Source organism: Elephantulus edwardii, unplaced genomic scaffold (assembly GCF_000299155.1).
Source record: "Elephantulus edwardii isolate Elephantulus edwardi_28Jun2011 unplaced genomic scaffold, EleEdw1.0 scaffold00067, whole genome shotgun sequence".
In the NCBI taxonomy this organism is placed as follows: Eukaryota; Metazoa; Chordata; class Mammalia; order Macroscelidea; family Macroscelididae; genus Elephantulus; species Elephantulus edwardii.
In genome coordinates, this window is record NW_006399817.1 from 3772601 (window position 1) to 3786835 (window position 14235).

General features: G+C 42.8%; 1 protein-coding gene across 1 annotated transcript in view; it reads left to right on the top strand.

Annotated features, from left to right (window-relative positions):
* The window catches only part of ETV6 (ets variant 6), a 355578-nt gene that overhangs the window by 140350 nt on the left and 200993 nt on the right, over positions 1-14235 (top strand). Inside the window, exon 2 of the mRNA XM_006888409.1 lies at positions 3689-3818. Within this exon, the coding sequence (XP_006888471.1) occupies positions 3689-3818 (130 nt within the window). The remainder of the gene's footprint in view (positions 1-3688; positions 3819-14235) is intronic.

A 14235-nucleotide genomic window follows, 5' to 3' on the forward strand; every position in this document is an offset into this window, starting at 1 on the left:
TAACAAAACCACAGACACACAAGTCTCAAACCCTCACAAACAGAAAGCTTTTCCTGGGAGCAGAATTAACAGTAGACATAGAATGTCACTGGGGGTTTGTTGTGCAAGGTTTGAAGAGTATGGAGAAATTGTTAAAAACAGACCACATGCTTAAAAGCCTATCTCACCCTGAAGCCACAAAACAGATTTTGCATGTTTGGCGGTTGTTTTTTGTTTGTTTGGGTTTGTGGAAAGAGAGAGAGAGAGAGGGAGAGGGAGAGTGTGTGTGTGTGTGTTTTAACTTTCTATTGTGATTTGGCGAGAGAATGATGGGCAGTCACCTCCCATGTGATTAACTGCCTCTGAAAACCTGCCAGAGGGTTACCTGTTGTTCAGTTCCAGCTACATGGTACACCACCACCACCACCACCACCACCACCACCACCACATTATTGTGATTTGAGCAAAAGCTCACAGAGCAGAATGGTTTTTCATTCCGCACCTGATGCATATATGTTTTGAGAATTGATTTTAATCCCTACACATAACAGCCAACTCTGGTGGCTTAATGGTAAAGAATTGTGCTGTTAATACAAAGGTATGCAGTTCAAATTCACCAGCTGCTTTCTAGGAAAATGTCTTTTCTGTCTCAGAAAACCCACTGGAGGGTCAGCTATGAATTTATTCCAATTTGAGAGTACACATCTACCACATCCTAACAGCATACCTCCCATTTCCTCCTTATAGTTATCATTTCCATTCCCTTTTACCCCCTTATCTTTATCCTTAGCCTTTCCTGCCTTCTGAGCTTTATTCTTGAGCAAATGTTCCTCTTTTTTTCAAGAGTTGATTTTTCTAGGGCATGCCTACCCCTATGTTTTGTTATCCATCTTTTAGGTCTGTCTTATGTTTGGCTGAAAATTGAGCCACAGTGATGAGCTCAGTCCAAGTCATGGAAAGTGACTTAGGGGGGAGATATATATATATATATATATATATATATATATAATTTCTCTTTCTATATAATTATATAACTTTGGCTCTTTTACCCCAAATAATCCCAGACTAACACCACACACACACACACTCACTCACTCACTCACTCTCTCTGCTCCCCCCCAAAAAACCCCAAACAGAACAGTTCAACCTTAGATGAGATTTGCATACAAATGTGATGTTTGGCAAAGTTTTAAAAAAAATTGAAGTTGTAAGTTTGGCCTCTAGGTGACCTTTCATCTAATATTTTGACTGTTACTGAAATGAATGCTAGGCTGTATGTGCCTACCTATAGTTAAGGAATTCCCCAGCAAACTGTAGCACGCCTGTGTAAAGAGAATATTCCACATGGCAGTTCCTTGTGTTAAATGCCTCCAGGAAGGTATAGCAGTTCCATTGAGAAATTACAAAAATACATGTATGTTTGCTTAAAATGGAACCTTCCTACCACATCCACCAAACTCTTCAGGTGATGACTAGAACAAAACCCCTTGATTTGATTATAGGAAAAATGAGGGGAGGGCAATTCTCTTTGCACATATTTGGATTGTTGTTAGGTACCGTCGAGTTGAGTGTGACTCATAGTGACCCTCTGAACATCACACCTGACCCATGTCCTGTCCTGTACAATCTTCCTCATTTTTGAATACTTGAGCTTATTATTGTGGTCACTGCATCAATCTGTTTCGTTGAGGGGCCTCCTCTCTTTTGCTGACCCACCACCTTTCCTTTCCAAGCATAATGTTCCTCTCCAAGGAATAGCCTCTCCTAGCAACATGCCCAAAGTAGGTGAGATGAAGTTTTTTCAACCAAAGAGTAGTAGTCCAGCTGTACTTTTAAAGGACATATTTGTTTGTTCTTTTGGCGGCCCATGGAATATTCAGAACTCTTAATATCATAGCTCAAAGGCATCAGTTCTTCCTTTGTCATCCTTAGTCATTGTCCAGCTCTCATATGCATAGCAAGTGATTGAAAAGGTGATGGCACCTTAGTCCTCAAGCTCAGGACATCATCACTCCTCAGTAATTTAGTGAGGTCCCTGACTATAGACTTTCCTGATACTATATATCTTCTCATCTCCTGACTGCTGGTGCCAAGGGTGTTGAATGTGGTGTGAATATTTCCAAATAGAAGAAAGTATTTTATTTGAGGACATGTAAAATATAGAGACTGGCTTTCTAAACAAAGAGCTCTGGTGGTGCCATGGCTAAAATATTTGGCTGCTAACCAAGAGGTCAGTGGTTCAAACTCAGCAGCCACTCAGTGGGAAGAAGGTGTGGCAGTCAGCTACTATAAATAAGCTCAACCTTGGAAACTCGCATTTCTCGGCACAGTTCTTCTCGGCCCTGTAGGGTCTGTGTGAGTCAGAAATGACCACATGACAAGTGGTTTTAGTACCTTGCTAAAGCACAAATGCCTCTTTCACTGTATGTTGATCTATGATTTTTTTTTTTACGCACGGTTTTTATTTTCACGATGACATCTTACTGGTCTTTCCCTCGTGAAGTGATGTTTGACCTTTGTGCATCCCGTTTTGCCCAGTTTAACCACAGCCACCGGCAGAAGTTAGGATTCTGTATAGACTGTAAGTCAAACTACCAGGTGGTTCAGTGCACATTGTAGAGCTGCCCTAGCTGAGCACATTAGTTGGTTCCTTGCCTTCATCTGCTGCATTTTTAACTTAAGATGACGAATAATCCTTCCCACTCTATCTAGTTTGTTTTAATTGATCGAGCAAACACTGCTTGTTTGAATTTAAACAGTGCATCTGCAGAAGTACCACTCCCTGCCTGCCTTGTGTGTTGAATAAGTAGCACCAGTTAAAGCGTTCCGTCTGTAAATGTAGGAGGCCCTGTGTGGTTCATGTGCTTGAGCCCTAGGCTGCTAACTGCAAGGTTGGACATCTGGCTGCACCCAGAGAGGCCTCAGGAGGAATTCTCAGCAACCTTCGAAAAGGCCCCAGCCACGAAAATACTCTGAAGCTGATTCTGCCCTGACACACATGGTTACAAGAGTTGGCATTGACTCAGTGACAATTGGGTTGGTCTTTGATTGGGCTTCAAATATAGATAATTCTTTAAGCAAGCTCTGAGAAAAATCTGGAGAATGAAGGGGAAAGGAGATTAATGTTGCCCATAATTCCCTGCTGTGAAGGAAAAAGATGAGACATTGGCTCTTTTGTTTGTGTTTGTTAATAGTGGGATGTGCAGATGGTAGAAAAATCTCACTCAGATTAACTAAATCTCATCTTTTAAAATGTATCTTTTCAACCAGCACTTTGCCCATTTAATTAATTTTCATTACATAGAAGGATAGAACCATATATGGCTTAGAAGCCAGGATAGGAGGATATTGCCAGAGGAAAACTTAGATTTAATATATTGATAGCAGTGGTTATGTGACATGCAAGCTTTTTGTTTGAAATAGGGTAGTTGTTTAAACCATTTTCATTCATTCACCCTTGTCCCTCCTCTTCACTAGAACAGACCACAGGGATTCATACCTATTGTCCTCATGCAAAGGAGAGCTCTACTTAACAAATGCCAAGGATCTGAGCATCTGCTGGGCTACTGGGCAGAGGGGACAATCCAGGGCCTTCGGTGCAGTGGCCTTTCGCTTCTTGGCCCCTTCGATTTCACACTTCCTCCCGCTCATGCCAACATTTCATGGTCTTTTCTCCCCCCTCCCCTCTTCTTGCCCTTCTTTTTAACAGCAGGAACGAATTTCATATACACCTCCAGAGAGCCCGGTGCCGAATTACGCCTCCTCGACTCCACTACATGTTCCAGTGCCTCGAGCGCTCAGGATGGAGGAAGACTCGATCCGCCTGCCAGCGCACCTGCGTGAGTGTTCAAACTGCGAATGTTCGAGTTGGCGCAGAGGGAGGGAGTGAGGGAGGGGAAGAACAGACGGACATGGGCTGACGATGGATGGAAGGAAGGACCCCCAGAAGGCTTGAAAAGTGCTGGACTGGAGACCTGGCAGGGAGAAGTGTACCTCAAGGCCAGAAAGGGACTTCCCTGGGGATTGTTTACTTTCGACTTTATTGCCTTGTGTTTATACACCTTCTCGGTGTGCCGAAAAACTCCCGGCCCCTTGTTTCATAATGTATTCATTTCATCTCTAATTCCAAGATGTTTCCAAACATGTTGGCTTAATGTGCAGTTTATATCAGAAGCAGCTGCATCTCCCAGATGCCAAGGTGACTTTGGGAGGGGGCAGAGAGAGTTTTACTAAGGTCCTATTCACCGCCCCCCCCCAATTAATGTTTGCATCAGCTCTCAACCTTGCTCCACCGGTTCTCCTCCTCCTCAAGCAGTCTCCTTTCCCCTAGGCTGGCTGCGTACCTGGCTGAGTCCTTTTTTGACCCCCTCTTGGTCTACTCCATGCTCTCCCCGCTGCTCCTGAACATCCTTTGCTTCAACAGTGTCAGTTTGTAGCATTTCCAGTTTGTACTCTTCTTTCCTTGTGCTGCCCCCCACCCCTGGTGGTAAAATGTGATTGAGGCACCTGATTTCCCACTCTGATCAAGTGTTGAAGGAAATGCCAGGTTCTGGGGCTTGACTGCTTCCCTCGGGGCCCATGGCTAGGTTGTGGAGTACACTGGGAGATCATCTGGGCCCTTCCCTAACTGATTCCCCATAGCTGAGTGTCATAGTGGGGTTTGCCATCTCTTTCTGGCAGTGCACCCCAGGCTCTCATGTCCAGCCCCTCTTCAGAAGCCACAAGGATGCTTGTTGGATGTAGAGAACAGTGGGAGAAGGAAGGATTCAGGTTCCTCTTTTCTCACTGTGTAAAAATTTACACTGGGTGTGGCCTCAGGCTTTGTCTGGCAAGCGGGTAAGGCTTGACACTGTACTCCGCTGCACCCTGCTCACTTCCTTTTACTGTTCTTGCTGCCCACCATCCTGGCGGCAGCAGCAGTGGTGGCCATGGCAAATGAGAATGACTGGGAGGGGCTTTTAATACGATGTTCACGTAACAAACAAATCACATAATGTGTAGGTTCACAGACTATGTCATTGATGTGAAGCAACTACATTTGCTGAGTTGTCACATGCTATGGTCAGTCCACTCCTGCTGCCCGTGGGCGGGAGCACGATCTTCATGTTCATATGCTAACATTCATGCTGTCTCTAGAAAGAATTTATTGGTAAAGAAGTGACTAATAAACTGACAGATGCAGGAATGAGCAGAAGAGCCATAACCCTTGTAGAGCTTACATTCCAGTGGAGAGAGATGGGGGGAAAAGAAATCAAAGCAAACCTGTGAGTGTTTGTGCCTAACAGACTTTGGTTTCTTTTTGTAGATTTTTATTCCTTTTTGTGGATTTTTGTTTTGAGATGCCCTGTGAGGAGGCCCATACTCCTGGTTTCTCTCAGAATGCTTTTATGTCTGCTAGTTTTTACTGGGTTTTTGGGTTTGTTTTTTTTAAACCACAGTCTTGCCATAAAAATCTTATTATGGTAAAAGCAAACAAGACAGAATTGGCAGTCAGGAGACTTTACTGGTTAACTAGTTCTGCTGTGAACTAGCCCTGTGACTGTCGGTCAGTCACTAAACTCAGCCTTCCTTCCATCCAGTATTGTGATAAGAGCATCTTTAACATTAACATGGTTTCATTACATTAAACCTTCCTAACATTAAAATGGTTTCATTACCATCCAGGAGTCACCCTCCCTACTCGCAACTGTTTCTTCGAGAGTAGTGTTTTTCTTGTCTAGATAGTTTCCTCATTGAGCTTACCCCTGTTTTTACCAGACCCAATGATTGTGTGCCATAAAGTTGCCATTAGCTGGATTCTGACCCAGTAGCATAAGTTGCCATTAGCTGAGTTCTGATTCAGTAGCTCTTTGTACAACAGATCGAAACCTTGCCCAACTCTATGTCACCCTTACATCTTTGCTGTGCCAATTGTTGTTTCGAACAAACAAGAATGATTTTTTGTTACCATTACTGAATATTTCAACCAAGTATTTCAGAGAAGAGTCTTGTTCCAAAGCTGGAAAATGTATAACAGAATTTAAAATTTTCATGGACTTCATACTTTCTAGGGACTTGAGAAGTAGATGAACTTATTGAACTAGATTAACTTCTTAAACTGTTGTCCTGAGAGAATCTTTAAATTGAAATTTGAAAATAGTCTATGAAGTCATCTTAAACGCAACCAATAGTTTAGCCAATAATGATTTTTTTATTATGGGATCACTTCTTTTTGTTGCTATATAATACATAAAGAGTTTGTTGTTGCTGTTAGGTGCCATCGAGTTGACCCTGTGAACAGCAGATCAAAACCATGCCGTGCCTTGCACCAGCCTCACAGTCTCTGCCATATTCAAGCCGATTGATGTAGTCATTGCATCAGTCTATCACACTGAGAGTCTTTCTCCCTTTTGGTGACCCTCTTCTACCTTTTTCAGCATGGTGTCTTGTTTTCAAAAACTGACCTCTCCTGACAACATGCCTAAAGTATGTGAGACAAAGTTTCACCATTCTAGCCTCTAAGGAGCACCCTGGCTGCACTTCCCGTAAGACCGATTTGTTTATTCTGTTGGCAGTCCATAAGGTAGATATTCAGTACTCTTTGCCAACACAAAGGTCTCAGTTCTTCTTTGATTTAGAGTCTTCCAAACATCCATAAGAATTTAGATAATTTAATTAATTTGCCATGGTCTCTCAACTATGGAGAGGTCTCAATCATGGGTGTTACTCTAGAACCCAAGTTCTTAGGCTGTTTACCACTAGGTAAGTATGTATGTGGTAAATTGTTTTTAGATGAATGAATGAAAAATACCACTTAGAAAAACAAAAAACAATCTCTTGGCCAGTATCCACTGATGTTGGCCATATCCACTGCCAGAGAGCTGGTGCTGACTCCTGATGACCTTATAGGACGGAGTAGAACTGCCCATTTAGGGCTTTCAAGGCTAAAATCTTTATAGAAACTTTTTGGAGGAAGACTCATCAACAACTCCCGTTATGCAGATGACACCACCTTGCTTGCTGAAACTGAGAAGGACCTGACGTGCTTGCTGCAGAAGGTCAATTACTAGAGTCTTCAATATGGATTGAAGTTGAGCATCAAGAAGACAGAGTTTCTCACCACTGGGCCAATTGACAGCACCATGACAGATGGAGAAGAGACTGAGGTTGTGAACAGTTACAGCGTGCTCATCTCCACAATCAACACTCTTAACACCAGCAGTCAGGAAATCAAAGGACAAATTACACTGGGAAAATCTGCTGTCAGGGACCTTTCTAGAGTGCTGAGAAGCAGTGATGTCAGTCTAGAGAGTAAGCTGAGTCTGATCCAGACCATGGTCTTCACAGTTACTTGCTGTGCGTCAGAGAGCTGGACAATGACTAAGGATGACAGGAGACGAATTAGATGCCTTTGAGTTGTGGTGCTAGAGAAGAGTCTCGAATATATCATGAACCACCAAGAAAACAAGTAAGTCTGACTAGAAGAGGGTGAAACCAAGTTTCTCCTTGGAGGGTACGATTTTGGAGCTCTGTCTCACATGCTTTGGGCACCTGGTCAGGAGAGAGCAATCCTTGGAAAAGGACATCATGCTTGGAAAGTTGTACGAATAGCACTGGAGAGGAAGACCCAAATGAGATGGATTGATACAGTAACTGTATTAGCGGGGTTAGGTGTGTTGAAGTCAGTGAGACTAGCTCAGAATAGGGCAGGCTTCAGAGCTGTTGAACATAGGGTCACTATGGATGGCAGGTGACTCGATGGTACATAACAACAACAAGTGTCACATTGCCCTTCGAAAGAGTGGCTGGTGGGTTTGAACTGCCAACTTCTTGGTTAGCATCTAAGCATTTTAACCCCTGTGTCACTGGAAGTGTCCTTGATGATGTTCATAACACTTGTTTGTGGCTGAAATCTGTTCTAACTTGTTAATCATAGCACTGTTGCTGGGTAGATGGACCTCCATTATATAATTATCAGATATAGGGTCATAGCATGTTATGGCTAAGTTTAGAATATGGATTATGGATTCAGATCTTGGAGAGGATTTTGTCAGAATGCCTACTCTGTGGCAGCCTAATTTTAGAAACCTCTCCTTGGTAATTTGCACAAACCCTGTTGTGACACCGGTAGTTCTGACATCTGGAATGAATCCTCTGAAAGTAGAGGTTCCCAGGCTCTTGCTGTTTGTCCTCGGTTGGGGCTTTCCAAACAGAGGCTGGGCCGCCCTGCTCTCTCTCCTACCCCAGGGCTCAGTCACTCTGCTGCTTGAGAAGCATCTCATGCAGCCCCATGATTGTGGAGGCTGAGCTATACACTCCAAGAAGCATCTCAGCTGGATTTCCAAACCTAAAAGAAAATAAATATTCTAACAAGGGAATTAGGTTATTGCTGTTTTAATCTGGAATTCCAGACAGTTCCCAGTGGAATGCTCATGGAAAGTACGGGGAAGAATCTGAACACCAACCAGCAGCAGGACATTTATGGTATTGCTAGGTTGAAAACATTTTTAGCTGCTTGTTTTAAAGAGATACCAGACTGGTCTGTCTCAGATGTGCTTCTTTTCACCATTTATCTGCAGTAGTTGCTAGATGAACACTTCTCTTTCTTAAATATATCCTTTCCCATTACTAGTGAGCCTGTTACGACTCAAAGGGACTCAAGTGCTTAACCAGTGTGTCACTAGGTTTCTTTCTGGGTGGAGTGTAGGGAATTAAGGTTCTCCATACTGAAGATTTCTGATGGTTTTGTTCTACAAACATACTACCATGTCCAAACTATAAACACAGCGTGATAAATTAGCAAGCTGTTGAGAAGTAGAAAGTGATACCTCTTCCTTTTGTTTGCCTGTGATAAAAACAAAGTGATAAATGGAGCAAAGTGTTAAGTGGTGATGTTGGAGGACTGGCTGGGCCCTGCTAGGAAAGGAGGAGAGCGAAGGGGAGAAGGGCAGCCCCACCGCCAGGTCTGACCCGTGCACCACCCAAATTTGCTGACTGATTCATGCAGCACTTTCCTGGAACTGGCCTCATTCAATGGGAGAGCAAACAGGAGTGTGGAAAGAGTCTTTTGAAAGAATAGACGGGGCCTTTCTTCTTCTTCCATAAAAGATAATGAGTGATTTGCTTTTGGTTTTTTTCATTTGAGGTTATACTGCTGTTAAATGCCTTCAGGTTGGTTCTGATTCAGTCATCCTGTGTGTGACAGGAGGAAACACTGGCCAGCTATCTCTTGGGCAGCCTCACAGTTTTTGCTCTGTTTGAGCCCATTGTGGCATCTACTAAGCCCATTGATCTCCTTAAGGGTCATCTTCTTTTTTATAATCCATATGAGGGGACTAAAACATAGCAATTCTAACAGGTTGGTTTGAAAAAGAAAAGAAAAAGTTCTTTTTGCCTTTAAAGAACCTGTAGGCCCTTCATGATACTGTGAACACTTAAATGGTCAATGACACCCAAGAGTGCCCGAGCAAGGTCACGCTTGCTACCTAGAGCAAGGGTCCCTTTTCTTGTTTCTCACTAGGAACCAAGTCTTAGTGTGAGAATCAGCTGTATTACAGTCATAAAGGCATGCGGTTTGAATCCACCCATTGCTCTGCAGGAGAATGATGGGCGGTCTCCTCCTGTGAATAAACCTCCTCTGAAAACTGGCTGGAGGGTCAGCAATGGATCAGTTCAGACTTGGGGGCACACAGCAATAACTACCATGGTATTCTCAACAGACCTTGGTGTAACACTTGGACATAAACAGTGGTAGCAGATTGATTCATATTGTAATAGTTATAGTTCATATTCATTAGACAAAGCTTAAATAACTCAGTGTCTTTATTTTCAATTTCATCATTCATCAAAGCATCATCATTTCATAATTGGTGGGTTAATAAAAAGTTAAGGAGCTCTGGTGATGTAGTCTGTATTGAGTTGCACTATTAACCCAAAGGGTGCCTGTCTCTGGAAGTTCAAATCCACCAACAGCTCATGGATGAAAGACAAGCAGTCTCTTCCTTTCGAGATTTAGTTTTAGAAACCTGATAGATGGCTACTATGAGTTGAAACTTACTTGATGATATTGAGTTTGCGTTCACATGTTGACTTTATAACTTTTGCCCAAACCCACCGCCATTTAGTCAGTTTCCAGCTCATAGTGACCCTTCATTGGATTTCTGAGGCTGTAAATCTCAACTGGTGAAAAACTGTTCATTTTTCTCCCCAGGATCAGCTGGTAGATTTGAACTGCTGACCTTTTGTTTAGTAGCACAAAAATGCTGTGTACTTCTCTACCCAAGTTCCTTATTTGCCCAAAGACTTTGCATTTTATACTGTTTGGCCTTCTGTAATCAGATATCTGAACCTAAAACTGATTCATCACATTTAGTAGGGCTCTGGTTAAAGACAGTGCGGATTAACAAAGAGCCATAATAGCTTAGAGACTGAGTCTAAAAGACTCAGAACATCAGAAATAATTCCCTGGCTCTACTTCCTTTCCTTATCAATCTTTCAAAATGCTAACATTACCACATGTGCTTGTGTGTTAAATAGTTAAGTTAAATTACTTTCTTTGGAAAGGTTACCTTGTTGCTCCTCAGTTTGACAATTTTTCTTTTTTAGCCAAGTGTGTTAACAGTCACATGACCAGAAAAGTTCCACTAGAAGGGGATAGAAAAAAAGGAATTCAGTGTCTTTCTTTCCTAATTTGTCTGGAACAGTAACTTCATATACTTCCAAGTTATTTTGTTTCCTAAAGAGAAGCAAAAATAGCAAAGATATTTAATAGTGGTTCATATGCCAATGTGTATATTGATAATGTATTCATCTGCATGATCTTCTTTGATCTCACAGTGGTCTTAGAAGTAGGAGTTACTGATTCTGAGGTGGCTTGGAAGGGTTAATGGAATTATCCAGGGTCACATGACATGGGAAGGATCAAATGCTTTTTTTCACCTGACACATTACCATTTGGCTTTCTTAGGAGGAAACAAAGGGACAGAATGTCATGTAGGTTTTGAAAGTTACAGCCTTAGAGGCCCTGCTGACTACTGGGGACTGAGCAAACATGATGCAGAGCCTGGGGTCGGTACTGCTTCATGATGTCATTCATTCAGCCAGTCCTTTGTGTGAACCTCCAGCAGGCCAGCTTGCCCTGTTAGTAGGAGGAGGGAGGAGGTATCAGGAATGAGGGCTTGTTAGAGAAGACCATTCCTTCTAGTTTTGCTAACCATTGTCTGTTGTTTCTCTTTCCCCTTTTACTTTCTCCTGAGCTCCAGTTGAGGCTCACCTTATCTCTCCTGCCAAAGGACAAAACTGATTGTCCAGGCTTCGGAGACTAGCTTTAGGAGTTGTGCTAACTCCAGCACCCTTGTTTTATGGTGAACTGGGGGTGGTGACCTCCTGATCCATTGCTTTTTGCAGTTCTCAGTGAGAAAGCATGGTGATCTAAAAGATACGGGGTCAAACAGAGCTTGAGTTCCAGGGCTGCCTTTCTTAGACTTCTGATGTTATAAGTGCTATTGAGTCAGAATCAACTCATAGCTGACCCTTTAGTGAGCTTCCAGAGGCTGTAAATTGCATGGGAGATTGATTGCTCATCTTCCTTCCTTGGAGCAGCTGGTGGATTCTAACCTGCGTGCCTTTGCTTTGGCAGTGCAGGTCCTTACCACTAGGCCACCAGAGCTCCCTCAGAAGTAGCTTGGGAGTAGTTTTCCCATTTTTTATTTTTTTTTTAGGCACTTTGCGGACACAGTGGTTACAGTTAACTGAAGGCTAAAGAAATTTAGCTGCTAACTGAAAGGTTGGTGGTTTGAACGCAACAGGTTGCTACTCAGGGTAAAGATGGGACAGTCTTTCTCAATAAAGATTAACAGCCTTGGAAAGCCTACGGGGCAGTTCTGCTGTGTCGTGTAGGGTCACAATGAGTCACAATCTGGCAGCTGGTTTTAGATTTTTCGTTTTCAAAGCACATTTTGGTCAAGGGAAGCAGGTAGATACTTAGTTGCCTGTTTCATTGATGAAAAGGTCTAAATGATATTCCATAGTATTTTGACTGATTTCTCACAGTGGAAATAGGCTTTATTTCCTCACCACCCTTTTATTTCTGGAAACTCCGCACAGCTCCAGGCACTCCACCTCAGGGCCTCCTATTTGGCTACCCATACCATATCTCTGCCACCGTCTGGAACTTTCCCTTCATTAGCCTTGCCTGAATCTCTTGCCTCAGCCACATCCATCACCTTGCTTCTAATATCTATCAAATCTACCTCATCGTTTGCCATTATCAGTGTTCCAAAAATGGCCTCTCTGCACACAGCTGCCTGTGACGTGCAATGGCATCACGGATAGAGTTGAGGCAAGGACACGGGGAAGATTTAATTCTCAGTCAGTCTCTTGGCAAAGCACTAATTGCTTCTAACAAAGTTGGCCAGCCATTAACATTTCATACTCTTTCTCCCTGTCAGCCTTCTTTCGAGTGCCTTTAACTTTTTTCCTGGTCAAATGTTTGAAGCCTGTCTGCTCTACCAGCAGCGCTTGTGCCTGCCCCAGGGCCCTGATTAACAGCTTCAAACAGCTCGAAGAGAAAAAGCAGCCCAGAACAGAACAGCCAGGATCCTTTGGAAGGGAAATTTCCTTTTTGGGTTTGCTGTCTGAAAGAATTTCCGATGCAGGCAGACGTTAATTCCTAGCTCTATGCTTCCTGATAAGGAAGCAGCTTCAGTAAATGCAGCTATTTATAGATGCCTCCTTTTAAAAAAAATACACATATATATATAACCAGAGGTTTATTGACCTTTCCTTTCACTTCACATTTCATGCAGTGAGCTCCGTGTACATTTAAGGCAGTGTCTCGAGTGTGAGCTCTTAACAATGTGGCTGTGATCTTGGGGAGATAGGGAGGGAGGTGAGGAAGAAGGATGACACAGCTGTCTCTTTCATTCTGGACTGTCCCTTTCCATAAAATTCTGAAATAGACATTGGGATGCTCTCGGCAATTGGTTGTCTCCCCGGGAGTGCCAGGTTAGTTATGAGGGTCCAGAGATGTCCAGCTGTGTTCGAAAGGCAACATTAGTTTACAACAGAGTAAGAGACAGATGAGCTAAGAGTACACCCAGAGGTGCCTATCAAGAAAAGCCTGGTGACCTCCTCCCAGATTGTAACGGCCTTGAAAGCCTTATGGACCGCAGTTCTAGTCTGACACTCATGCATCACCATGGGATGATGTGACAAAGAGTCAATAAGATGTTGGTTTAAACTATGCTTTCTTAGGCTGTGTCCCTCCCTCCTCTTCATTATCACATAGTGTTGACTGAGAGAGGAACATCTAGAAATATGACAAAGTCTCCATTCTTAAATAGTAGATACTTTCTCCCGTTTTGTCTACAACCACATCTGTAATTCAGACTCCTTGGAGTTTCTGGCTGGCAGGACACTGACAGCTTCATCCTGTGCTTTCTCGGAGGTGAACGTTGGCATGGACCTTTGGTGGTCCTGCTTGCTCTGTGGACAGTGGTGGATTTTGATTCTCAGTTGCCTGTACTACATCTGAACGATATGGGTTCTTTTTTGTGGTCTTTCATGAGCGTAGGGTTAGAACAGAGAATTTGAGAGATTTAAAAGCATCTCTGAATTTAGCCACATAGTAACTAAAAATTCCCAAATATAGTGAGTCAGCCTGTCTGATATTTACTGCATTGTCTTGGATGAGTGGACGGACTAACCCCCGTTCTTTTGAAATTAGTCTCTCTTTCTGCTTTCTGTAGATCATGTATTCTGATGATTCTCAAATGGGGCTCTCTGATTTCCAGTAATAGAAATGCATGTTGCATGTATAGATAATAAAGAGCTGTAGTCTACCCATAAAGCACTGTGTAGGGAATACTTTATATAATTTCTTCACCTGAGGCTGAGTTGGTTACTTTTGGGAAGGTGTGGAAGAACTTTGAGGAGCGGATGCATCACTGAAAGGTTGACTGTTTGAATCCATCAATTGCTCCAAGGGAGAAAGATGTGAAATCTCCTCTTGTAAGGATTTATTGTGTCAGAAAAAGTGTTTTCCAAATCACTGTGTTCTGTTTACACATGTACTTCAGTTATATTAATTATGTTTATCGTGCCATGTGACCATTACCACTCTCCTTTTCCAAATTATTTCATCATCAGCAGTAAAATACTCCATGCTTCTGAGCAGTGACTGTATTTTCTTCTTTCCCCTCTCCCCTTGGTGACCAGTAATCATCTCTTTTCTCTCCGTCTGCCTATTTTATTCTTTTTAAAAAATTTATTTATTAA